At 50.9% G+C, this 26,371-nt stretch overlaps 2 protein-coding genes across 2 annotated transcripts in view; both read left to right on the top strand.

The window, feature by feature from the left end:
- The window catches only part of AHRR (aryl hydrocarbon receptor repressor), a 47,900-nt gene extending 47,451 nt beyond the window's left edge, over positions 1-449 (top strand). Inside the window, exon 13 of the mRNA XM_056135092.1 lies at positions 286-449. Within this exon, the coding sequence (XP_055991067.1) occupies positions 286-449 (164 nt within the window). The remainder of the gene's footprint in view (positions 1-285) is intronic.
- A 349-nt stretch (positions 450-798) lies between these two features.
- On the top strand, positions 799-22,014 carry EXOC3 (exocyst complex component 3). The gene is made up of 12 exons (XM_056135078.1): positions 799-983; positions 1,891-2,110; positions 8,414-9,095; positions 11,040-11,157; positions 11,641-11,766; positions 12,647-12,747; positions 14,969-15,079; positions 15,152-15,302; positions 16,474-16,596; positions 17,475-17,636; positions 20,872-20,999; positions 21,629-22,014. Exons 1-12 carry the CDS (start codon positions 840-842, stop codon positions 21,798-21,800), a joined length of 2,238 nt encoding a protein of 745 aa, XP_055991053.1. The 5' UTR covers positions 799-839; the 3' UTR covers positions 21,801-22,014.
- Positions 22,015-26,371: the final 4,357 nt, after the last annotated feature.

The following is a 26,371-nucleotide window of genomic DNA, read 5'->3' as shown; positions in this document are numbered from 1 at the left end:
CCACTCCAGATCTCCCTGTGACCAGCTCGTCCTGCCAGGGTCATTTCCACCTCTTCTTGGGGACTGCTGCTACCTGCCACCCTGGCCCGCCTGCCCTTCCCGCGGGCTTTCCGGTGCGGGTTCGGACACTCCGCAGCTGGGCTGCTGCCACAGGCCGGGCCACAGCTTGTGCCTGCGTGCGCGCTCACCTGTACGCACTCTGCTGGGAGCTCCTGCCGGCGGGGATTAGCACCGCTCACGGCCGAGCTCTCCCGGAGCGGACCGCCTGGCGTCACCCTGTGCCAGGGAACGTGTGCTCTGACGTCATCCGGGGAGACACGCCCACCTGCTATCGCCCGCCGGACACGCCCCGTCGTGACGTAGCTTCCGGCGAGCACCCGCGGAGCAAGCTGTGTGCGCGCGCGCAGTCCGGCCGCGCCTCCGGAAGCGGAAGTGCCCGCGGCCGCTGACCTCGGGTCTGGGCGCTGGGCGGAGCGGCGCGGCGGGGCTGAGGTGAGGGGCTGTGGGCGGGTCGTGCGAGTCAGAGGGCGGGGGCGCACCGGGACGGGCGAGTCTGAGGGCCGAGGGAAGCGGGACGGGCGAGTCTGAGGGCCGGGGGCACCGGGACGGGCGAGTCTAGGGGCGGGGGAGCACCGGGACGGGCGAGTCTGAGGGCGGGGGCGCACCGGGACGGGCGAGTCTGAGGGCTGAGGGAAGCGGGACGGGCGAGTCTGAGGGCGGGGGAGCACCGGGACGGGCGAGTCCGTGCGACAGCGTTTGGGGCGGAGGGGCCTCCCTCTCCGCGGCCGGGCTCGGCTCACACCTCCCGGTCGCTGCTGTAGCGGAGCCGCGCGGGCGCCATGAAGGAGACGGACCGCGAGGCCGTGGGCACGGCCGTGCAGCGGGTGGCGGGCATGCTGCAGCGGCCCGACCAGCTGGACAAGGTGGAGCAGTACCGCCGCCGCGAGGCCCGCAAGAAGGCGTCAGTGGAGGCGCGACTCAAGGTACCGCCCGGACGCACGAGCCCTCCGTTTTCCACACGGTCCCATGCAGAGCCCCGCGGGCTCCCTCGGTCCGGTCCCCGCAGTCCTCATCAGCGCCCCAGCCGTTCCCTCGAATCCTGAATTTGAGGATTTGGGGTCTTTTCTGGTTTTGGCGGCCCTGGGCTCTCACCCACCCAGCGCCTCTGCCTCTGCACCACATCCCTGGCCCTCACCTTCAAAATGGTTTTAGGCAGAGTTTTTATGTCTTAGAAACGTGCGGAAACCCTTTAGGCTGTCAGGAGTGACTCGGATGCTGAGAGTGGTCTCTGCCCCGTGTAGTACCTTCACTGACAACCGTTGAGACTCCTGAGGGCATATGCTCCCAGGTGCTCTTGCCAATGCCCCCCCACCCTTTCCTTCATGGCTTTGCGCTGGCAAACCTGTGGATGCCACCATGGCTGGACCCAGTGTATGCAGTGACCTGGCCACCCTTGAGTTGAGTCTGATTGTGGGGGGACCCTAAGCCTGGCTGCTGGCTAGTAGTGAGCGACCCTGTATCTGAGTGCTCCCGTTGGAGGGGCAGCCTGGTCCTGACTGAGGCATCATGTGGTACCCTACGGCTTTTAAGTCCATGAGCAGTGTCAAGAAAGCTCAGAGAGGTGTTGTAGGTGCAGGATGGGGCTCAGGGGAGCATTTGCTGTGCATGTGCGAGACCCTGGGTTCTCTCCCCAAGCACTGCACATACAGAAAAGGCATTGTTGTTCCGCTGCCAGCCAGCAGTAGAGAAGAGAGAGCCACTTTGTGCATTTGGGGAAGCCCTGGATTGTCTCCTTTCTCAGCTCAGCTCTGGAACTGTCTCTGATGGGGCTCCTGGCAAGGGGTGGGGGGCCTCCCGGTCCTGACTGCTCACCACATGCTCCTGCCCCAGGCTGCTATCCAGTCGCAACTGGACGGGGTGCGCACAGGCCTGAGCCAGCTGCACAGTGCCCTCACTGATGTCAAGGACATACAGCAGTCCCTAGCCGATGTCAGCACAGACTGGAGGCAGAGCATCAACACCATTGAGAGCCTCAAGGACGTGAAGGACGCTGTGGTACGGCACAGCCAACTTGCTGCTGCTGTGGAGAACCTGAAGAGCATCTTCTCAGGTGAGAGCATGGAAAGCATCTGCATACTCACACTACGGCTTGGAACTGGGGGGAACCCTGAGAGCCTCTATTTTCTCCTAGCACTTCCCAGGGCCAAGGAGGGGCCCTTTGCAGGTACCACCTGGCAGGATTGGCAGGGCTGGTGTCTGCTGTGCACTCAGTGCACATATGGTGGATACAGGGACCAGGAGAGCTGCGGGCCTCAGCCTTGGTCACATCAGACACACGAACCCACACATCACTGAGATTCTGCACTGGAACCTTGGCACTTGACTGCCTGTTCCAGGAGCTGCCCAGTGTTAGGTCTGCGGTGTCACTCACCAACACCATGGTTTGTGGTTGATGCAGTCGCAGAGAAGGACAGATGGAGGGAGAGCATGGACAGGCCATAGTGGCCTAAAACCCTCTAGGATCTCGGTCGTGGTTCAAGCCAGACCTGACAGAGGTATTGAGCAGCCGGGCCTGGGGCAGCCTTTCTTTCTGTTTCTGTGAGTGGACAGGCTTCTCCAGCAATGTCAGGCCACCTGCTTGGGCTCCACTCTGTGCTGGGTAGTCCTTACCCCTTAGGCCTTTCTCTCCCTCCTACCCCCACCCACCCACCCCCGAATCTCTGTCAGGGACAACCACTCCCAGCAAGATGCCTTGACATGGGCTTGTGCCTTCTCTTCCCATGTTGCATGTTTGAGGCTGGACACTGGTTCCTGCCCTTTCCACATTGTACAGGGTACGAGTGTGCGCTGACTTCACCCAGGGTTTTGGATACAAGAGCCTACTCAGCTCTTCTCACCTCCCCTGCACTCCTTTTACCTCTTCCAACCTCACTCTTTGTGCTCTCTTCCCTGTCCCTAATCGTCCCTCTGAGTGGCAAGCACTTCAACAAGGGGTAAAAGGAAACAACTACAGGGTGATGAGACTTCCTGAAATTGGGTTCTTCGGTAGATTCAGCCAGTACCTCTGTGGTTGATTTCCCTCCCTCACAGCTGCTTCTTCGCTGGCAGCACTTTCTTCCCATCTCTGAGGCTACTGCCAGATATCCCCAGATTGCCCCACCCCTTCTCCTCAGGTAACCTTAGTTCTTTTCTTGGTGTCCTGTGTTTTTGTCTGCTCTCCTGTTTTGCAGCCTTACTTTGTACACACGTAGGTGAAATATTCAGTACTTATGTTTCCCCTTCTGACTTAGTTTACTTAATGCCCTTAAGTACCGTCCATTTCTTGTTTTGTTTTGTTTTCGTTTGGGAGCCATACCTAGCAATGCTTAGGGTTTACTCCTGGCTCTGCACTCATAAATCACTCCTGATGAGTTTTGGGGACCACTATGGAATGCTGGGGATCAAACCTGAGTTGGCTGCGTGCAAGGCAGGCACCCTACCCACTCTACTACTGCTCTGACTCCACCTTTAATTTTGTTTCATATACCAGAATTTTATCTTGTTTATATTGAACCACATTCCACCTAGTCAGGTACTGACGGACATTTACATGTCCCAGATTACTAGATGCAAAAAGTGGACTGACTTTCTTGTAAATGCTTTTATCACTCTCACAGGCGTTCCCAGGAGTGGGATTGGCAGATTCTGGGTGGCTCTATTGTCAGCTTCTTGAGGAAACTCCTGAGTGTTTTCCAGCGGTGGTTCCAGTCCCATCCCTATAGCACCCTGATCTCCTTTCCATGTTCTCACCAACGCTACTGTCCTTGCCATTCACTCGAGTGAGAGCCATGCCCAAGCAATGTCTATGGCATGGGGTAGGAGTGCAGGATGGTCTCAGTTTGCATTTACCCAGAAATAACAGACAATGGACACTTTCCCATATGTCTCGGTCACCTGTGTGTCCTCTCTGGAGACGTGTCTATTTGGACCTTCTGCCTATTTTTCTTTTATTTTTTCTTCTTTTTTTTTTTTCCCCTCTCTTGGTGATGTTAGGATTACTCCTGTCTCTGCATTCAGGATCCTCTGGGCGGTGCTCTGGGCACCATATGGGGATTGAATCTGGATTGCCTCTGTGTAAGGCAAGCGCCCTACCCTCTGTACTGTCACTCTGGCCCCTTATGACTCTTTGTTCCTGGGGAGTTTCTCTCCTGCGACTGAATTGTAGCTCTTTATAGGCCATGGATATTAGCCTCTCATCAGATGTGTGGTGTGCAGAAAAGTATCTCCTCCCACCCAGGAGATTCTTTTCTGTCTGTTTTTAGTTTCTTTGGCTGGATACAGGCTTTTTGATTCAGTGTTAATCTGTCTTCCCTTTGCTTCCTGCTGGGGTGAGTTCCTTCAAATGTCTCTAATGCTGGTACATGGGACGTCTCACTGTGTTTTCTCATGTACACTACAGTTCTGGGTTTTACTTCCAGGTCCATCCCTTTAATTTATTTCTGTAGATTGACTTAGAGGAGTTTAGCTTTGCCCATTTACACAGGCCTGCCCCACATTTCTGGCACTGTTCATTTAAAAAATGGTTGTAGATTCTTTGTTATAACTCTAGTATTGGTAAATTTGTGCATTTACTTCTGGGGGTTTTTTTGGTTCTATCCCATTGGTCCAAGTGTCTTTACTTTCATACTACACAATTTTAATTGTTGTCATTTTGTCATAAACTTGAAGTCAGGGAACACGATTCTTCCATTTTCCTTTTGCTTCCTCAGGATTGCCATAGCAATTTGAGATCTTATATAGTCCTTCATAGACCTAGTATTTTCCTTCTATTTTCTTAAAATATGTCATTGGAATTTGGATTGAGATTGCCGTGAATGTGTATATTTCTTTGACACAATGGAGACTTTTACTATTATAATTTTCTTCCATGTTCATTATATATCTCCGTTTCTTAATGTCTGTTTCTTTTTGTTAACTCTGTCTTATCGTTTTTGTTACATATATATCTTTCACATTCTTTGTTAAATTTATTTGTAGGTATTTGATTCTTTGGATTTTTTATTTTGCCCCTGGTTGGGGGAAGGAGGAGTTAGGGCCATACCCTGCAGTACCTGGGACTTATTCGTAGTTCTGGTCAGGTTCACTCCTGGTATTGCTCAGTGGATCCTAAGTGGTGCTGGGGATTGAACCTAGTTCGTGCAAGGCAGGCTCTTTTTTTTTTCTTTTTGGGTCACACCCAGCGATGCACAGGGGCTACTCCTGGCTCTGTACTCAGGAATTACTTCTGGCGGTGCTGAGGGGACCATATGGGATGCTAGGAATCGAACCCGGGTTGGCTGCATGCAAGGCAAACGCCCTACCTGCTGTACTATCACTCCAGCCCCAAGGCAGGCTCCTATTGTCTCTTCAGTCCTGGTATTTGATTCTTTGGATGCAGTTGGCAGTGGAATTGCTTTCTTAATTCTGCATGGTAGATTTCATTCACTTGTTTTTTATTTTAAAATACGCATCCTATATGTTCTGCTGTCTTAACAGCCACTGCTATCCAGTCCTTTGATACTCTGCTACAGTGCCTCTGGCCATCTCCAGAACTCTCCATCTGTCAGAACAGAAGCTTTGCTTCCCTGTCCTCTCCACCCCTTCCCAGTTACAGTGACAAGAGACAGTCTAGTGAACCTTGTCTCTAAGAATTGGCCATTTCACCTAGTCATCTACTATTGTCCATACAGTGCTCTTATAATTCTTTTATTTCTATAGAATTGACTGTGACGGTTTCACTTTTTATTTCTGATTTCACTATTTGAGACTTTTTTCTTATGCATCAAGCTACTATTTGTCCATTGTTGATCTTTTCAAAGATCTCCTGGTTTTGGTCATTTTCTCTGATTTTCGTGTTTTCTGTTTGCTAATCTGTGCCTAGATTTTTTTTCCCCCTTCCTTCTGCTGTGTTTGGTCTGAGTTGCTCTTCTGGTTCCAGTTCCTTAAATTGTAATGTTGACTTGAGCTCATTCATATGTGTGTGTGTGTGTGTGTATTTGTATTTGTATTTGTGTGTGTAATGTTGATTTGAGCTTGTTCGTGTGTGTGTGTGTGTGTGTGAATAGCTAAAATTTCCCCTTTAGCACTGTTGCTGTGTGTCCCCTAAGTTTTGGTATGTCGTGTGTTCATTTGATTCTAAGTGATATTTATTTTGTTTGCTTTTTGGTTTGGGGGCCATGCCGGGCAGTACTTAGGGGCTACTCCCAGCTCTGCATTCAAGAATTACTCCTGGTAGTGCTTGGGGAACCATACAGGATGCCACGAATTGAACCCAGGTTGACCATATGCAAGGCAAATGCCCTATCCATTGTACTATCTTTCCAGTTCCCAAGCGGTTTTTAATTTCTCTTTCAATTTCTTCTTTGACTTTCTGGTTAATTTCTTCACTTTCATAATTCATAATTTTGGGGATTTTTTGTTTGTTTTGGAGCCACAACCCGGTGGTGCTCAGGGCCTAATCCTGGCTCTGTGCTCAGGTATCACTCCTGGTGGGCTCAATGAGCCAAATGAGGTGCTAGGGATTGAACCCTGGTCAGCCACATGCAAGGCAAATGCCCTACCCACTTCAGCCCTAGCACATTCATGAATTTTTTTTATCTGTTAATGATTTCTATTTCCTCCATGAGGTCAGAGAAGATGCTTTATATGATACCTTTATCAGGATGGCTGAGACTTATCTGTGCTCTGGTAGTCTTGCCTGCTTAAACCCCTGCGCTTGAAAGCAGTGGGCACTATTTAGGGGAGGGTTCTGTGTGAGTGTCTCTGGGGTTTTGTTGGGTCATCATGTTCATGTTCTCTGTTTGTTTGGGGGTCTAGGGAACATTCCCAACAATGCTCAGAGTTTACTCCTGGCTCTGTGCTCAAGAGATCACTTCTTTGGGGCTCGGGGTACCATATGGGATGCCAGGGATTAAACACAGGTCAGCTGTGTGCAAGGCGAGCATCCTCCCACTATACTGTCTTTCCAGTCCCCGTGTTCTCTGTTTCTTAATCCCCTTCTGTCTGGTTGTGTCCATCTTATTACTGTGAATAGGATATTGGAGTCTCCAGCTTTTATTTTTCTCAACTCTCAAATTTTGCTTTATATATATCATTTTATGTGAATATTTAGAATTGTTTATTTGCTTCCTGGATGAAGCCTTTTACTAATAGTAATTCCTCTTTTGTCTCATAACCATGTTTTCTTTCCAGCACTTTTTTTTGGGGGGGGGGGTGCACAGTACAGCTGGCAGGGCTCAGGGGGATGATATGGAAGATATGGGTATTGCTGGGTCAAGCTGGTGGCAGGTGCATGTTACCTTAACTCTGGAAGTGTCTCTCCAGTCCTGATGTCACTGTTGACTCTGCTGATCTGTTTGGTTACTATTTGCCTGGAGTCTCATTTTCTGTCTCTTTATTTTTAGTTTATATCTTTTGAATCAGAGTTTCTTTTTTCTTTTTTTTTTTTTACTAATTTTTATTAGTGAAACACCATGAGGTACAGTTGTAGACTTACAAATTTTTGTGCTTGGGTTTCGATTATACAATGATGAAATACCCATCCCTCCACCAGTGCCCATTTTCCACCACCATGGATCCCAGTATCCTTCCCATCCCCATCCCCCCCATCCCACCCTGCCTCTGTAGCAGGGCATTCGCTTTTGTTCTCTCTCTCCTTTTGGGTGTTGTGGTCTGCAAAAGAGGCATTGAGTGGCAATCATGTTCGGTCCATAGTCTACTTTCAACATGCATCTCCCATCCTGGGAGGATCCTCCAAACACCCTTTATTTGGTGCTCCCTTCTCTATCTGAACTGCCCTTTCACCTAGAATGCCCAGCTGGTCTCTAAGCCATGGAATAATCCTCCTGGTACTGATCTCAGCTATTCTTGGGTATTAATCTCCTATTTTGTTACTTTATGTCCCCCAGATGAATGCAGTCTTTTTATGTCTGTCCCTCTCTTTCTGACTCATTTCGCTTAGCATGATACTTTCCATGTAGTACCATTTATATGTAAATTTCATGACTTCATCTTTTCTAACAGCTACATAGTACTCCATTGTGTAGATGTACCAAAGTTTCTTTAACCAGTCATCTGTTCTTGGACACTCAGGTTTTTTCCAGATTCTGGCTATTGTAAAGAGTGCTGCAATGAACAAACAAGTGTGGCAGTGGTGGGCCTTCCCTTTCCTCCAGGCTGACCTGAGCTTATATTGTGTTGGCTTCTGGTTTCTGTGAACTGTGGAGAACTGCAGTTGCCTAAAATTCACTCCAGTTCACTCTCTGGGGCTCTCCAGTCTTCAGAGGCCTCTGAGTCCAGGGTCATCATGGCAGCCACCCTGCATGCTCATGTCCTGGGGAGACACCTCCTCTTATCTCTCAAGGGTCCTACATGCCTCTCCTGTGGTTTCTTACAGTGCCTGAGATTGTGAGGGAGACCCAGGACCTCATAGAACAAGGAGAGCTCCTGCAGGCCCACCGTAAGCTCATGGACCTAGAGTGCTCCCGGGATGGGCTGATGTACGAGCAGTACCGCATGGACAGTGGGAACACACGTGACATGACCCTCATCCACAGCTACTTTGGGAGCACACAGGGTCTCTCTGATGAGCTGGCCAAACAGCTATGGATGGTGCTGCAGAGAGCATTGGTCACTGTCCGTCGTGATCCCACCCTCCTGGTCTCGGTTGTCAGGATCATTGAAAGGGAAGAAAAAATTGATAGACGCATCCTTGACCGGAAAAAGCAAACAGGCTTTGTTCCTCCTGGGAGGCCCAAGAATTGGAAGGAGAAGATGTTTGCCATCCTGGACAGAACTGTGACCACGCGAATTGAGGGCACGCAAGCTGACACCAGGGAGTCCGACAAGATGTGGCTTGTGCGCCACCTGGAGATCATTCGGAAATATGTCCTAGATGACCTGCTTGTGACCAAGAACCTCATGGTGCAATGCTTCCCTCCACATTACGAGATCTTCAGGCACCTTCTACAAATGTACCATCAGGCTCTGAGTACACGCATGCAGGAGCTTGCATCTGAAGATCTGGAAGCAAATGAGATTGTGAGCCTGTTGACGTGGGTCTTAAACACCTACACCAGGTAGGTGTCCCGGGCTCGGTGTTGACCAGGGAGCCACTGGTCTGTTTTCTTTTGTTATTTTTGTTTTGGGCCCATATATGGGGATTCTCAGAACCTACTCCTCAAAAGAATACTCTTTGTGGACTTGGAGGGGAGGGTCCATATGGGGTGCCAGGGATCAAACCCAGGTCTGTTGCAAGGACCCTATCCACTCTACTATTGTTCCTGCGCACTGCTGCTCTGTTTTTCTGGGCTGGTGCTCAGACCATGGGCATTGGTGTCTGTTCTGGGTCTTCTGAGGCAAGGCATGGCTCTGCTGTGGGAACACTTGGTGGTTCCTCGCCCTTGGCGTCTAGGCTGTGCCATTAGGTGTGTTTCCAGGAGACCTATGCTCCTCGGCAGTGACTTGCTTCGTGCTCCAGAGCTGCCTTCCAGGTGACTGAGCCCAACTCCTTCCTGCTGAAGGCCTTTTTGCATGTCCACCTGAAGGCATTTTCATTTCACCAGCTGGTAGGAGTTGGAGGGTGGGGGTGAATAGTGAGGCAGTGGGTGGCAGAGGAATCAGATCAGTGGTAGAAGAAACATTTTTCCTTTTCTGTTGTCAAAGGGACAGTAATATTCAGCGCTGTATGTATACATGTTTCAGCTTGTTGTTAGCATGTGAAAGTTCTTTAACTTGGGCCGGGGCTATGATTTAGTCATAAAGCACATAATTTGCTGCATGAGACCAGGGTTCAGTCCCCAACGCTGCTTAAAGAAGGTGACCCTGTGTTTCAGCTATCAGGTTATAGCGCGTGCACATATGTGTGTGTGTCTGTGTCTGTGTTTGTCTGTGTTGTGTGTCTGGGGAAATGGCACATCAGTTGAGAGTATATCTGCTTCAGGGAAATATGGAAAGAAATACACTGATGGTCACTCGCCTATACCTGTCATGCCTCACTGTGGTGGCCATACCGCACGACCTTTTCCAACTTCCTAGACCAAACCTGTCACATGAGGTAAGGGATAGACAGGGAGGAGGGCCCACGCCCTCACATCCAGCAGCAGGGGAGCAGGGTCATTTGTGAGGCTGGACTTTGCTGTGTCTTGCTACCCAGAGCATTTTCTGGTCTGGGGTGCCTGAGAGCTTCCTGTTGTCCCCTCACCTGTCTTGCAGCCTTTCTTCTGCAAGTGTCCGTCCACTTTCATTCTAGAAATATTTATACTCTAAAGTCAGATTCTTGTGGGCAGAAATGACCCAAGTTCAGTAAGAATCTGACCCGTAGGGTTCCCTGAAGTGCTTTTTACTAGGGAGGCTCTGACTTTTTCTCAGTGAGCAGTTCGTTCCTGTGTTTGCTCAGTATCGGTCCTTGGGCAGATGGTTTCCCAGGTCTCCAGGGTTCATTGGAATCCTTGGGTCTTGATACCTCCAGCCTCCTGGACATCTTCCCCGTCCCAGAAAACCATGTTGTCTGAAGCCTGGTCCATGTCCTGCCTCCTCCAAAGTGTGACCCATGCAAGACCCCTTCAGTCTTGCAGTGTCAGAGTGATCCAGACTACCTGTATTGCTACTACTACTGCAAAGTATATATGTCACTTGCTAGTGCTGGTCCCATCCAGTGTGTGCGTTTTGCTACATGGGAGGCTCATTGTTGGACAGGATCCCCCCACATGCACAGTCATTCTCTGTAATGGACAGAATCACACCCTCTTGCTCAGTCTTTCCCAGTGGTGGACAGGATCCCTCCCTCGTATTTAGTCATCGTTGGTGTTGAATAGGATTCCGCTCTCATACTTGGTCATTCTCAATGGTGGACAGGACCCTACCCTCACACTCAGTCTTTGCTGGTGGAGCCTTTGGCACCCAGTGTTATCCCCAGTGGGGGATATGCGGATGTCTCCGTAGCTCCCCCATCTTGGGTAGAGCCTTTTGCCACAGTGTTTTGTTTCCCTTGCAGTGATTCTCACTCCTGCTTCTCGCTGTAGTGCAGAGATGATGGGGAACGTGGAGCTGGCCCCAGAGGTGGATGCCAGCAGCCTGGACTCTCTTCTCTCTCCACACATGGTCTCAGAACTGCTCGACACCTACATGTCAACCCTCACCGTGAGTGCACAGGCCCATCGTGATCGGGGCTGTCTGGTGCTGGTGGGCAGGGCAGAAGACTGCTCTTGCTCCTGAAGGGTACGGAATTGGGGTCCTCATGCTATTCTGGACCCTGGGTCTCAGACTGTTTGCCATTTGGGAGGGAGAAGGGTGGTATGCCAGAGTGGGCATGTCTTGTTCTGTGTTTCTGACTTACCTGGCTTGGTGCTTCAAGATTTCAGTCCAGGAGGCTGAGGGCCATGCTCTGCAGACACACTATTCCCTTGAATGTTCTGTGCTTTTCTTTTTCTTGGTGTGTGTGTCAAGGGGGAGGGTTGGGTACACCCATGCTTCTCAGAGCTTACTTTTGGTTTTGTGCTCTGGGGTCACTCCTGGTAGTGTCAGGGATTGAGCCAGGACTGACAGCATGAAAGGCAAGTGCCTTAACACCTGTCCTCTCTCTCTGGCCCTTGCCTTTCTTTTCTGTGATGTTCTTTTCCTTAGTCCAATATCATTGCCTGGCTGCGGAAAGCACTGGAAACTGACAAGAAAGATTGGTTACGAGAGACGGAACCAGAAGCTGACCAGGATGGCTACTATCAGACCACGCTCCCTGCCATTGTGTTCCAGGTGCCCACCCTCCCTGGGGTCATCCCAGCTGGATGACAGTCTGTGGCATCTCTGACAAACCCTTGTACCTGACGTGGGTTAAAGACATTCTTTTTCTCTGATGCCAGGAAAATTGGCCTTGCTTGCCAAGCAGCTTTGCCCAAAGCCATTTTTGTTTTTCTGACCTTTTTCTTTGGAACTGGCACCTATTTAGTTGTATGTGATGCTTTAAGTGAGTTTCCTCATACCAGTGGTGTATGTGTTCAGCTTTTCGTCACAGGTGCCCCATCCTTTTCCTAGTCGAGTGTGATCTGATTGGGTTTGAGAAGAGAATAAGTCCTAGTTCCTTTCTTTTCTGGCCTCATTTTACTTATAGTTGGAGGCTAAGACATGTTGGAAGATCTGTGGCAGCCTCGAGCTGGGCAGGAGTGAATGCAGGTGGGGGGTTCCCTGAAATACCGCTGGGGAAGCATGGTTTGGCCCTCACCTTTTTCTTTTAAGGTGACATCATGGTAGGTGCCCTGTGCTCAGGACATAGGAGAACGTTGTCTCCAGCTTGGATGTATAGCTGTCTCCTTACTCTTCTCAGCACACTACACATAAACCCTTTAGAGAGGGCAATTGAGGCACTGGCAGAAGCAGCTTGAATACCAGCCCTGGAAAAATTTGCAGTCCCTGCCTTGGAGACTCATTGCAGGAACAGAGGAGTGTCCCATAGTGCTCTGAGTACCTTCAGCCTCCACTGTGGAGCCCATTGCAGTGCAGGGAGGAGGGGACCCGTGTTTTCCTGGGAGGAGGGCATATATTTCACTTCTTTTAATGTGTAGTATTCTATCACTTCCAGATGAAGTTTTATATAAAGAGAAGTTAGGTCATAATTCACCAGTTCTCCCATTTCTAGATGTTTGAGCAGAACCTTCAAGTTGCTGCTCAGATTAGCGAGGACTTGAAGACAAAGGTGCTGGTTCTGTGTCTTCAGCAGATGAGCTCTTTCTTAAGCAGGTATGTGTGTTTGCAGAATGCTGGTTCCGAAAATACCCATTTAAAAACTGAAAGCTAATCTTTGTGAAACCTAATACATCTGACAGCTTACAAATAAACAAAGCCCTTTTATTCCTCAGAGAGGACTGACATGAGGGAAATCATAGCAGATGCAGCAGTATGAGGGTACTCACCTTCTTCCCTTTATGCCCTTTTCCTAAACCTTTGGGGAAGAGAAACAGGGGCCTCTGTGGAGCTTCCCCACGGCTGCTTTTGAAGATTCTTTCTGATTCTTGAGTTGTTTATGATGAATATTTTCAAACAAATGCAGAGTGGAAGATGTCCTTCGTGCTCAGAAAAAGAGGAAAAAAATAATCCCAGTATCTCAATTCAAGGCTGTCCCTCTGTCTTTCTCAGTCTCTGCTTGCCTCCTCCTGTCATCCCTGCCCCCAAATCCTCTAAAGCAGGTCCTGAACAATATGGCATCTGTTACATACATTGTCTAACCACAGTGCTGCCAGCCACATAGAAAATTGGCATTGACCCATGAACTCATCTGACACCAGGTTTATCCACTGGCCTACTCCAATTCTAACATAAGACCAGTACGCAAGAAGCTGTACAAGCCCAGTATTAAAAGAACACCTCCTCCAAAGCTTCACCAGATGTCCATCATAAGCCAAAGAATAATGCCTGAGAGGAAGGTCAGACTCTAGAAAGGGAGAAGAGTGACCACCATCAACCAACCTTACCCAGAATCCTTTCCCACGATAAGAGGGAACAGTGCTAGTGAATTCCAGGGTTTTACCACTAGACAACCATCTGACATCAGGTTGGCATTTGGGTTTCCCAAATACACAACCACATGCTTTTTCATTTGGTTTTTGGACACTCAGTGCCTCTCCCAGCTTGGTATTCAGGAGTCACTTCCAGCACATGATCCCGGGGGATCGTGTGGTCCTGATAATGAACCCAGGGGTTCCCACATGATAAAGCTAGTGCTTTATCATGAGCTTTGTCCCCAACCACTCAAACCACATGCTTTTATTATAAAATGTTCATTGGGTTAGTAGAGCTTGTGGAGGGCAGAGCTTTGAGTCCTGGTCCAAAGAATTGCCCCTTCCTCTCCATAGGTTACCATGGAAGTTCTCACCTAAGGGTCTCCTACCTGGTTTCTCATCAACACCCCTCTTTCTCCTATCATGGGGATCCCTGCCTGAGTCATTAGCCCCTGTCCGTGGAAGTCCCCACCTGAGCATGTCATTTTTCAGAAATAAGGTGGAGCTTCCTCTACAAAGAGGAAGTCTTCTTGGTCTCAGCTATTGGAGCACCTGAACATGACTTTGGACAGAGAAGTGAAATAATCATTTTACTTTTTTTTTTATGGTTTTGATGTTGTTGTTTGGTTGGTTGTTTTTTGGGTCACACCCAGCGATGCACATGGATAACTCCTGGCTCTGCACTCAGGAATTACTCCTGGCAGTGCTCGTGGGGTCGATGTGGAATGCTGGGAATCAGACCCATGCAAGGCAAATGCCCTTCTCTCTGTGCTACGCCCCAACCCCCCATTTCACCTTTAATTGACCCTAAGGATTTCCAGATATAGCCCTGCAGCCCCTGAGTAGTGCTGGGGAGGCACAGGTAGCAGGTGACCCCTGGCATTACAGGGCCAGAGCATTACAGTATTTTCTTACTCTCATATGGAACTACTGGCCTGACTGGCTGAGTACTGCTGGAGTTGCCCCCCAAGCTCTGTCTGAGTGACCCCCTGCATCTCCTATCCCACCCCCCATGCCCCCATTCCCAGACTGGAGAAAGTTCACTGGGCTGGAGTGAAGCCAAGCACTGAGCTAGGAGCAGCTTTTAAGCATCACCAGTGTAGCCTCAGAGTAAAGGCAATTAGGTATTTTCTGTACATACAACACAGTGTACTATTGTATCCTGCATATGAGAGCTTGCCGGAGAAATGTAGAAGAGTTGTGGTGAGCTCAGGTATTTCCTGATCTAGAGAACCAGTTTATATTATACTTGATTTCTTCAGGCAGTTTCAGAGAGGGATGTGTAGCGTGTGCCAGTGTTACTAATTTCTGTCACATCAAGATAATGCACACTATTTTAAATTCTGGTGAAATTTTCAGTCACGTGTTATAAACAACTAGTTTAAAGTTCCATCTGCTTGATGTGTGCAGGTGGGTGTTATTTGTGTGGCATTGAACCTGCACATCTGACGGTCTGTCCATAGGTATAAAGAAGAAGCTCAGCTCTACAAGGAGGATCACCTACGTAACCGCCAGCACCCACAGTGCTATGTGCACTACATGGTTGCCATCATCAACAACTGCCAGACCTTCAAGTGAGTGCTGGTGGGCATGGGTGTACGGGGGTTGGGGATCCATCTTCATGCATCCACAACTGTCCTCTGCAGAGAATCTGTAGTCAGCCTGAAAAGGAAGTACATGAAGAGCAGCTTGGACCCAGACCTGTCTCTGAGCCAACCCAGTGTGGATGGAATTCTAGACAGCATTGCGCAGGAGGGCTGCAGCAGCCTACTGGAGGAAGTCTTTCTGGACCTAGAGGTATACACACCCTCACTTTCTGGATAGAGAGGGCTGCCTGCTGCTCTCCTAGTGCACACAGTGCTTGTTCATCTATGACTGCATGCTCAGCTGGGCTGAGACCAGGGCTCTGCTATTCAGAGTCGAGCTGTCCTGAGTGGTCCTTTTGCTTGTACAACCAGAGAGGCGCCAGCCAATAAATGATGGTTGTGCCTGATGCTGAATGTCAGAGGTTACTCTTTAGTTATTACCATCAGGTATTCAAAAGGTGGAAAGGGAAACTGCCAAACCCCTTATTGGGTCACAAACAAGAAACAAATGTGTGAGAAGATTACTTCTAATCTCCACAGATGCTTGGTACCAGATTGAAGCATAGACTTGTGCCCATGAGCAGATGCAACATACAGAACAGTCTCTGCTTTGAACAAAGATCCAAGACAAAGCCCTCACCCAGACGCACTTGGCGTCACACAGAGCCGTGTTCTGTGAGCAAGTGGAGTCTGTTCTAAACATACACATGGCCTGCTCTAGGAGCTGCAGAAGCAGAGGCTTGTGGGCCAGGCCTGGAAAACCTGAAATGTGAGAAAATGGAAAGATGTGTGATAGGAAATGCTTAGCTCCGAGAGACTGGGAAATTGGGAAGGAGACAGTATGCATTTATAAGACAGGGCAGAATATAGATAAAGGGCACAAACAAGCACTGTACAGTGAAGAAATACCAGTGTCTTCAGCATAATTCAGAAGGCCATGCCTCAGAGTGGCAGCTTAAAGCTAAGCATTAGCTGTTGTCGGCAGGCTGGCCAAGATCAGAGGTAGCCTCAGCCCTACGAGTTGCTCTGAAACATGAGAGAGACCTATACACCACTGTGATGAGAGTTGAATCTGGAGGGCATTTTGGTGTGGGGCTGCTGTAGCTTTAGTTTGCAGATCTACCTTTGAACAGTTTCATGAGGGAATGATACCTTTGGATTCTCTACAGATTTTCTGGATTTGCAAGACGAGCGGTTTTCTCTTGTGGTGTTAGGCAGGCAAACACATGACAGTGTGTCTGCAGTTCTTGCACGCAGGGTCGCACATATGAGGGGTGTAGTGTCTGCCAGGATACCTCCAGGCCGCTTGCAGTTGGCAGTAATGCCACGTTTCCAACATCTGTGCCTGGGACTGTTTCTGACTGATGTTTTTTGTGTTTCAGCAACATCTCAATGAGCTGATGACGAAGAAATGGCTTCTCGGCTCCAATGCTGTAGACATCATCTGTGTCACCGTGGAGGACTACTTCAATGACTTTGCAAGAATTAAGAAGCCATATAAGAAGGTAAGAGAGACCCCAGCGATGAACAACTGGTAGAAGATACTGGCAGTTGGACAGGGCCAGCCAGATTGAGTTTGAATTTCTTGTTACTTCCACGAGTTCTTGCTGAAACATTTCATATGTGTCCAAGAGCCCTGTGTAAAGATGTCCTGGGCACACTGGCTATCCCTGGTGCTGGTAGCTGGACCTCGCTGGTCCTCTCTGCACTGTTGGAGCAGAGGGGCTTTCCTGTGCATCCTCTTTCCTGGAACTAGCGCGTTCCAGACTTCTGGGCACTCTTGCTTACTCTTATTTGTAGTGCCCCATTCATCCCCCCTCTGGTTGTTGGGGCAGCTAACCTTAGGCCTTTAGACAGCTCCCTGCCCGAGATTCCCACCTCCCTGAGCTTATGTAGCTGTGGTATCTGTGCAGGTCATCTTGGCCTGCCTGCAGATGGGTGGTACCTGGCCCCATCTCCTTGAGTGCTCTGGTCTCCTGTTCAGTGTGCAGAGTTAACCTCCCCAGAACTCCTCAAGCACAACCATAGCCTCCTTAGAAGTTCCTGGCATCTTTTCACTTACTGGTAACCAGCAGTATCTGTGCAAGGTGTAACGTGTGTGCTCACAGATTTTAGTCCTGTGGGACCTTGGCCTGGGAAAGCCCCACTGTCTCCACTGAACCCACACTCTGCTCAGAGCAAGTGGCCTGTGGGTCTGCAGCTGATGTTGCCCTCCCACCTGTGTGGGTATGCAGGAAGCTATTCTGTGGCAGCTGCCAGAGCTTCTAGGACACAATCCCAAACAAGCTTCTCACAGGCTCATGGGCTTGGTGTGCTCACTAGCAGGTGGGAAAGGATATGCCAGCCTACCCCCTTTTGCTGAGGTGACAGGCATTTTCCCCAGAGGCTGACGGCTGAGGCGCACAGACGTGTGGTGGTGGAGTACCTGAGGGCTGTCATGCAGAAGCGCATCTCCTTCCGGAGTGCAGAGGAACGCAAGGAGGGTGCCGAGAGAATGGTCCGGGAGGCTGAGCAACTTCGATTCCTATTCCGGAAGCTGTCTTCTGTGAGTAAGCCCCAGTTACTGAGCCCTGGGAGCCCCTTGAATATTCAAAGTCAGCCAAGCAGCATCAGGAACCAAGGAACCACTGACATCCCTCTTTGTAAGTAGGCTTCTCTTCCCAGAGCTTCTGCACTGCTGGGTTCCTTCAGAATCCCTCAAACCAGGCTCTTCTCAGACTCTCTAACCCTCAGTAGAAATCCCCACAGACACTAATGCCTCAGACCAGATTCTTCTCAGATAATCTTATCCCTCAGACCAGGCTCCTCAGCATCCTAACCAGAGACCACAGATCCCCTCAGACTCTCAAACCTCTTAGACCAGACTCCCATTAGACCAGAGATCTCCTCAGATCAGGCTCCCCTCAGACTCTTAACTCCTCAGATTAGGCTGCCATCAGACTAGAGATCCACTCAGACTGTAACCCCTCAGACCAGGGACCCCCTCAGGCTCTCAAACTCTTTTTTTTTTTTTTAATTTTTATTAGTGAAACACCATGAGGTACAGTTGTAGACTTACAAATTTTTGTGCTTTGATTTCAATTATACAATGATCAAATACCCATCCCTCCACCAGTGCCCATTTTCTACCACCATGGGTTCCAGTATCCCTCCCACCCCCCATCTCCCCTGTCCCACCCTGCCTCTGTGGCAGGGCATTCCCTTTTGTTCTCTCTCTCCTTTTCGGTGTTGTGGTTTGCAAAAGAGGCATTGAAACTCTCAAACTCCTAAGACTAGGCTCCCCTCAGACAAAGAATCCCGTTAGACTCTAAACCCACAGAGCAGGTTCCCCCTTAGACCAGGGATCCTCTCAGACCAGTTTCCCCTCAGACTAGAGATTCTTTTAGACTCTAATACCTCAGAAAAGGAATCTCCCTTAGGTTCTGTAACCCCTTAAGACTCTCTTCTCAGAAGATGCATTCCCTTAGACCAGAGATCACTCAGATCAGGGATCTTCTTAGATTCTCTTAACTCCTCAAATCAGATTCCTCTTACATCAAGGATTTTCTTAGATCATGTTCCAATCAGACTAGGGATTCTCTCTGACTCTAATCTTATAGACCAGGGATCTCCTCAGACCAGGGATTCCTTAGATCAGGTTTGCAGACTAGGGATCCTCTCCCTCTCTGGCTCCTTAGACTGAGACTCTGATCCCTCAGACCAGTTTTCTCTCAGACTCTAATCCCTCAGGCAATGGATCCCCTCAGACCAGGGATCCTTTCATACTTTAACCCCTCAGTCCTGAGATCCCTTCAGATCAGGTTCTCCTTGGACCAGGTATCTTTCTTGTCAGACTAGGTTCCCCTCAGACCAGGCTCCCCTCTGATCAAGGATCCTCTCACATTTTAACCACTCAGACCAGGGATCTCCTCAGTTTAGGTTTTTCTCAGCCCAGGGGTCCTCTCAGAGGGATCCTCTTACTCTCTAGCCCCATAGGCTCTCAAACCCCAGATCAAGCTCACCAGACACCAGGGATCCTCTCAGTCTCTAACCCCTGAGACCAGGAATCCCCTCGGACTCTTAACTCCTCAGACCAGGCAACTCTCAGACTTTCTAACCCCTCAGTCCAGGAATCTCCTCAGCATCTATAACCCCCTCGGACCAGTTTCTCTCAGACTAGTGATCCTCAGACTAGTGTTTCTGTTTACCTCAGACTAGTGATTCTCTCTCTCTCTCTCTCTCTCTCTCTCTCTCTCTCTCTCTCTCTCTCTCTCTCTGTGTCTCTGTCTGTCTGTCTCTCTCTCTCTGTCTCTGTCTCTCTCTCTCTCTCTCTCCCTCCCTCCCTCCCCCTCTCTCCCCTCTCTCCCATTCCCCTCTCCTCTCTTCCCTCCCTCCACCCAAATTCCTCTCAGACCACAAGGACCTCCTCAGACTCTTTAATACTTCAGACCAGTAGTTCCCTCAGATTAGGGATCCTCCCAGACTCTGACCCTCAAACCAAGCTGCCCTCATACTCTCTCTCAGGTGAGGCTCTCTCAGAGTCCCTCTCAGTGTAGAGATCCTCTAAACCCTCAGATCAACTGCACTACGCTGTAGCACTGTCCTCCCGTTGTTCACCGATTTGCTCAAGCAGGCCCAGTAACGTCTCCATTGTGAGACTTGTTGTTACTGTGTTTGGCATATCGAATACGTCACGGGTAGCTTGCCAGGCTTTGCTGTGCGGGCGAGATACTTTCAGTTGCTTGCCTGGCTCTCCGAGAGGGGTGGAGGAATCGAACCCGGGTCAGCCTCAGATCAACAATTTCCTCAAACTCTAACCCTTCAGACCAGGCTTCCCTGAAACAAGGAATCCTCTCACACTTGAATCCCTCAGACCTAGGATCCCCTCAGATCTAGTTCTTCTAAGACAAGGTATCTCTTCAGACCAGGTTCCACAAAGACCAAGGATCACCTTAGACTCTGTAACCTCCTCAGATCAGGCTCCCTTCAGACCAGGGATAAACTCATAGTCTAACCAATCTGACCAAGGATCCCCTCAGATCAAGTTCTCTTCTTTTTTTTTTTTCTTTTGCTTTTTGGTTCACACCCAGTGTTGCTCAATGCTTAGGGGTTACTCCTGACTCTGCACTCAGGAATTACTCCTGGCGGTGCTTAGGGGACCATATAGGATATCAGGGATTGAACCCATGTCGGCCATGTACAAGACAAACGCTCTGCCTGCTGTACTATCGTTCTGGCCCGTAAGGTTCTCTTCTGACCAGGTATTTCCTTAGACTCTAACCCCTCAGATCAGGTTTCTGTTAGACTCTGTACCCTTCCCTTCGTATCAGGCTCCCCCTCAGGTGATATGATCCCTCAGACTAGTCTCTCTTAAAATTATTTAACCGCTTAGACCAAGGATCCCCTCAGACTTTCTAAACCCTCAGACTAGGTTCCTCTTAGACCAGGGATCCCCTTAAGCTCTAGCACCTCAGACCAGGCTCCCCTCAGACACCCTTAACCCCCTCAAATTCAGGGGTCCCCTAAGACTCTTGAACCCTTCAAATCCGGGGTTCCTTCAAAACATTCTAAGTCTCAGACCACACATTTAGACTCTCATAATTTGTCAGAGATCTGAGCTCCCTCCCTAACATCCTAACACATTTTCTTGCTGACTCTCCAACTTGAGGACACAGACCTCTAGGTATTCCTGTGAAGGAGGCAGAGATGGAAGTGCCAGCCAGGTGGTATCTGGGAGAACTGACCTGTGCTCATCCCTAGTGTCAGGGTTGCCTGTCACCTCCATACCTGCTGTTTCCTAGGGACTTGGCGAAGAAACAGATGGACACTGTGACACTATCATTGCTGTTGCTGAGGTCATTAAGCTGACAGACCCTTCTCTACTCTACCTGGAAGTCTCAACACTGGTTAGCAAATACCCAGACATTAGGTAATAGCACTTTATTTCATTGGCAAGTGGTATACCAGTAGCAGGGGTCTTTTTAAGGCCAGATTCAAGGTTATGGGGAAGATGAGGGATCATGGGCATTAGGTGTGAATCACATGGAGAGACACTTAGAGATGGCATTTGTGAGCATAGTCCAGAGAGTATATGATAGGGTTGTGGGAGTTGTGGTGTCATGGCCATTCTATTCTGGCCACTAGCTGTGTGCCTTCAACCAGAAAATTAGCCCAGGGGCTACAGGTGGGTAGCTTAGGTGAGATGCTGCTGCACAGAGAGGACAAGGAGTATGTCTGAGCAGGGGTTGCAGGGGGGTCTCTGTGGCCTCTGTTTCTTGCTCAGCCAGAACCACTGGAAGTGTCTGTGCCCACTGTGCTTTCTGCAGGGTTGCCCTGAATTGTCCCAATGTTCTCTGTGCTGCTGGCCCCCTATCCTCCCTCTCCAGTTCCACCCTCAGGCTACCAGAGATGAGAGGCAGAAATGCCAGAGCAGAGAGAACAACAGTGAGGGGACAGACAGCTGAGTCCTCTCCTGCCATACGAGGAGACCCTGTCTGGGATGTTGGTTGAGCTGGAGCAGGGGCTCCCTAACACCCCCATGTCCTGATGTCTCCCTAGGGATGACCACATTGGAGCACTACTGGCCATGCGAGGGGATGCCAGCAGGGACATGAAGCAGACCATCATTGAGACTCTGGAGCAGGGCTCCGCTCAGCCCAACCCCAACTATGTGCCCATCTTCAAAGAGATTACTGTCCCCAGTCTGAATGTGGCCAAGCTCCTCAAGTAGCCTATGCCACCACTGTTTGCTAAGTCGTGCTCCAGCCAAGACTCAGGCCACACTGGGTGTTGTAGTCCTGGGTGCCGTCTGCAAGACTCTCAAGCGTGAGAACCTCCTTGGTGAGGTAGGACCATGCGGGAGGACCAGGAGGCCTAGATTGAGCACTTTCCCACCCTTCTGTGTAATAAAAGCGAGTCACCATGTCTGTGAGAAGTGAAGCAGCTGCAAAAACTGCTGTGGGGGTGGGGTGGGCAGGGAATCTGATGGGTGCCTTTAGCCTAGAGGCAACCCAGGTCTGAGACTAGTGTCCTGCCAGTGCAATCTCAAACCCTCCCCAACAGGTGGCAGGCTGAACATCCATCCATCTCTGTCATTTTGTCCCCCAGACTGTTTCCAGTGACCATTCACTGGGGAGAATGCTTTATAATTCAAAGCAAATAGGAACTTGTCAGTGTGCTTGAACTTCCAGTGCCTGTCTCCAAGACTGGATCCTTCCACCTCAGGATCATCCCAGCCTAAAACCCACACCTGGATAGTTTCCCTGGAAGTCCCCCAAACTGCCAGTTGGTGAAAGAATATCTTCCAAGTTGGAAAATGCCCATGCTTGTGCTTTCTTGCTCTCTCTGTTTTGTGTGTGTGTGTGTGGGGGGGGGGGGGGGGGCGGAATTTGTTTTTTGTGAAGTAAGGTAGTTTTTATTGAAGCATAGATGTGAGGGAGAAGTAAGTGAGAAGTACATGCTCAAGAATGAACACACACTTCTCCAGGGTGGAAATAAGCAAGCAGAGAAAAAAACAAGGAGAGAGAACGTGGGGTTAAAGAGCCTATTTGTTCTCCTATAGGTTCCAGGAGTCAGGAAAGGGTTTTGGCTCTTGTCTCACTTCGTGGAGGAGATGCCATTTTGCATCTGATCTCCTTGTGTTTAAGAAAGGGCCCTGAAATGGGGGCCTTGTCTCCAGAGGAGGTCTGGAGCAGCTGCTTACCATGGCCTGGGGGAGAGTGGAGGAGGGCTTCACATGATGGTCCTCAAGGCTGGTGGAGCGTGAATGTGCTACTGGGTTCCTGGATGCAACAAGCAATGGGCATGAAGGGGATGTCTAACCTGGGTAGGTGGCTCTCAGGCCTCTGGCAACCATCCACAGGTCTGGGCCACAGTGAGCTGCCTCTTTAGCCTCCATGGCCCAGGGCAGGTGTCATGTTGGGACAGCTGTAAGCTGTCACAGCACCAGCGGCTCAGTGCCTCCATACAGCATCTGTGGGCTCTACCTGTGTGGATTGCCTTTTATAATAAACATCTGAAATCATGCTGCTCAAAAGATGATGCTGAAACCTCAGATGGGCCCTGCTGGGGATGACGGCGGGGTGCATACGCATGGGGTTCCATCAGGAAGTGTGGGGACAGGTAGAGGTTCCAGCTCTGGCCTCTGCCTAAGCTCAGGTTCCACCCCCTTGGAACACTGGTGCCAGATGCTCCATCTTATCTTCAAGCCTATGGGGTGCTGCACTCCTTCCTAAGAAAGTGTACATTGTATATGGGAATGTCAGGAGGCAAGGGCTGCCTCTGCCAGGGCCGGGCCCTGTATTATCAGACACATTGTCTCACTAGCAGAGCCATTGGGACACAGAGTTTGTACCCATAATGCCTTGAAACATTTTTAATGGACTCGATCAAGCAGTCTGGCTGGAGTCTGATGTTCCCTGCCCAGCCACTGCCAGCAGGCCCCAGGTACACTTTAAGGCATGTTCTGATTCAGTTACACAAACATGATTGAGATTACATTTACAAAAAGAAACACACAATTTTCACTACTGATAAAATGCATTTCAATTCCAGTATCAATGAAATTCTTAAATCTTTCATGATAGATCAATCGTACACAGTGTGCACTATTATAGTTACTTTCAAGAAAATAAAGAAGTGAGAAATATTCCTAAATGTGTGTACTTTCCAATCTACCACAAAACAGGCCAGAGTTCAGTATTAAATAAATAGGAATTCTTCCCAAGAAAACATTTCACAAGTTTCCCTAAGGAAATACATTCACAAGACTACATTCTGTTGGACAATCATGAAAGAACAGCGAAGATTCTGAGTGACGTGTTCACAGGACCAGGGTGCATCAGTCCTCTTGACTGGCCTGGGAACAGCTCTTCTGGAACAGCTTTTGTGGTCCCACCTATGGAAAGCTTGTGTCTGTGGATCCTCAGAATGCCCCTAAGCTGCTTGCAAAAACTGGACTGGGCGATTCAGACAGCTGAGAGTTGCCCTAAAGACTGGGCCACAGGCCTGGAACTCCATGCAGAATCCTGTATCCCATGACTGCCAGGCCACATGGCCAGATGCTACAGTGGTAGTTGGTGACTATGGTGCCTTGGAATTCGTGGGTTCCCCTGTAGCTGAAGGCTGATCTAGCAGCCCCTCAGGCTGCTGGGAGAAGACTGGAACCCATTACAGCACTTTAAACTGCCCCCTCAAGGATCCAGGAAACCTGCAAGTCCTCTCATGAGCCAGTAGCACTAGAGGATCTGGTAGCTGCATTGTCCCTGAATCCTTTCTTGCACCTCACACAAAGAGCCTGAGTCAGAGAGCAAGCGCAGCTGGGGGTACTCCCTACCCCAGTGTACTTCCCAAGAATAACAGGATAAAAGGCCTCTCCAAAAGGTCTGAGACCCTGGTAAGGAGCGGGAGGGGGTGGGGGGGGCAGGATGCTACATCCTTCGGCGGCTCAGAAATCCTGCAAGTTAGTTAGAAATCCTTCCATACCACGGCCGGCCCCTGTTGCAGCTTATTGGAGCTGTTTGAGTCCCACCTCACTGTGAGCTCTGAGTGCGCCTGAGGCCAGTGCAGCCTGGACCAGGCCTGACGGGTTCAGCCACCCTCCAGGCGGGACAGCTCAGGCTGTCCAGTGCCCAGAGCTACCTCGCTAAGGTCCGCGCAGAGTTGAGCGCAGGATCTAGATGTTTGGACACTAGAGTGGAAGTGTATGTGCCTGCGCCCCTAACAGTGGGCTAACAGTATTTCATGGAACTGGTAAAGAGGGCCGGAAGTAGCGCCTGGGTCACGGGAGGACCTGGAATCAGCCCTCAACAGGTGGGCGGAAGGGTGAGGGCGCTACGGGCTTGGACTTTTGGAACGGGAGGCACACTGGGCAAGCCCCGTTTCCTTTTGGCCTCGGCTCCACTGGCAGCGCGGATGAGAAGGGACACAGCAGCGAAAACTGAAACACCGGCCACGGGTCCTTCGGGCGACTGAGTCAGGGCCTGCAGCTCCGAGCGGCCTAGGACGCTTGGGAGGCCACTCGCCGCTCCCCAGACTCTGTCCATCCCAGTCCTAGCCTCTCCACTCCTGGGTGAGTGCCCAGGGCGGCCCTCGGCACGAGTGAGCATACACCTCGCGGGGACAGGACCACGAAGGGGAGTCTCCCAGATCGAGGCCACGGAGGGGTGGAGTCACAGCGGCGTCTCCTCCTGCTCCAGCGAGTGCGGGGGCGTGTGGCACGACGGCTGCAGCGACGCGAGCTTGAGCAGCGCAGGGCGGCGCGCGCGCGGCCGCTGGAACGAGCGTCGGCTGTGCACGCGGCGCGCCGCCGCAGACCGCGCATGCGCGCCCGGCAGCCCTCGGCGCTCCGGTCCCGCCCCCGGCTCTCGGTCCCGCGGCGCGGTGGGCAGGGCGAGCGCCGGAGGGGGCGGGGTCGGCGGCGCGGTGGGCGGGGCCGGCGGCGCGGTGGGCGGGGCGCGCGGGCGTGGGAGCCGAGCGGCCAGCTGGGGCTGATCAGGGCGCTGGGGCTCCTCGCTTGGGGACGAGCGTCCGGTCAGCGGCGCATCGGAGCCCGTGTCACCTGGGGGAGATGCGAACGTGAGCCCCGAGCCCCCAGAGCCCCAAACTCCACCTCCCTGGCTTACTCCCGGCCTCTCCTCGAGCCCGCTAGCCAGGCTGGGTTCTGCTGCGTGGGGATCCGCCACTGCCTCCCGAAGCTGGCCACTGCCCGGCCTTGGCTGCGGGCACTGCGAACCATTAGTTCCCTACAGCCAGGAGCCACCTCCCCACGCAGCCCGGAGGCAGCCGCTCTGCTGTGTGGATCAGTGTCCAAGGACAGGGGCCTTCCTTCCTGCACCTGCACTCAAGCAGCTGAACAGGCAGAACTGCAGGGGGCACGAGGCTAGCATATACTCAGGAAGAAGCCTGCAGTCTGGCCTGTGCTCCTTCCCCCTGCCCCCAGGAGCTTCAGGGTCTCACTCAGGGGTCCCCAACAGTCCCACAGGAAGCTCCCCTAACTGCCTGGACACTGCATCCCCATGATTCTAGGCCCCAGAACCAAGCCAAGAACTAGTGCCCACTCCTCAGTGCCCCTAGAAACATGGAAGGCATGGCAGGAAGGAGCTAGCAAGCAAGCAAGGGGTATGGGCAGAGAGGGGTGCGGGCACAGAGGGGGTGCAGGCATAGAGAGTGGGCATAGGGGTTATGGGCATAGATGGGATACAGACAGAGGGATAGAGGTGCCCTGGAGGGAGCCAAGGAGCAGAGGGTAGTGAGGGCATCCTGGAGAGGAGAGAGGAGGGAGGCCAGGACATCCTGGCGTGG

This window comes from Sorex fumeus, unplaced genomic scaffold, assembly GCF_029834395.1.
Source record: "Sorex fumeus unplaced genomic scaffold, SorFum_2.1 ptg000110l, whole genome shotgun sequence".
Taxonomy (NCBI): Eukaryota; Metazoa; Chordata; class Mammalia; order Eulipotyphla; family Soricidae; genus Sorex; species Sorex fumeus.
Note: the sequence above shows the minus strand (reverse complement) of the source record. Positions and strands in the feature narration are given on the sequence as shown.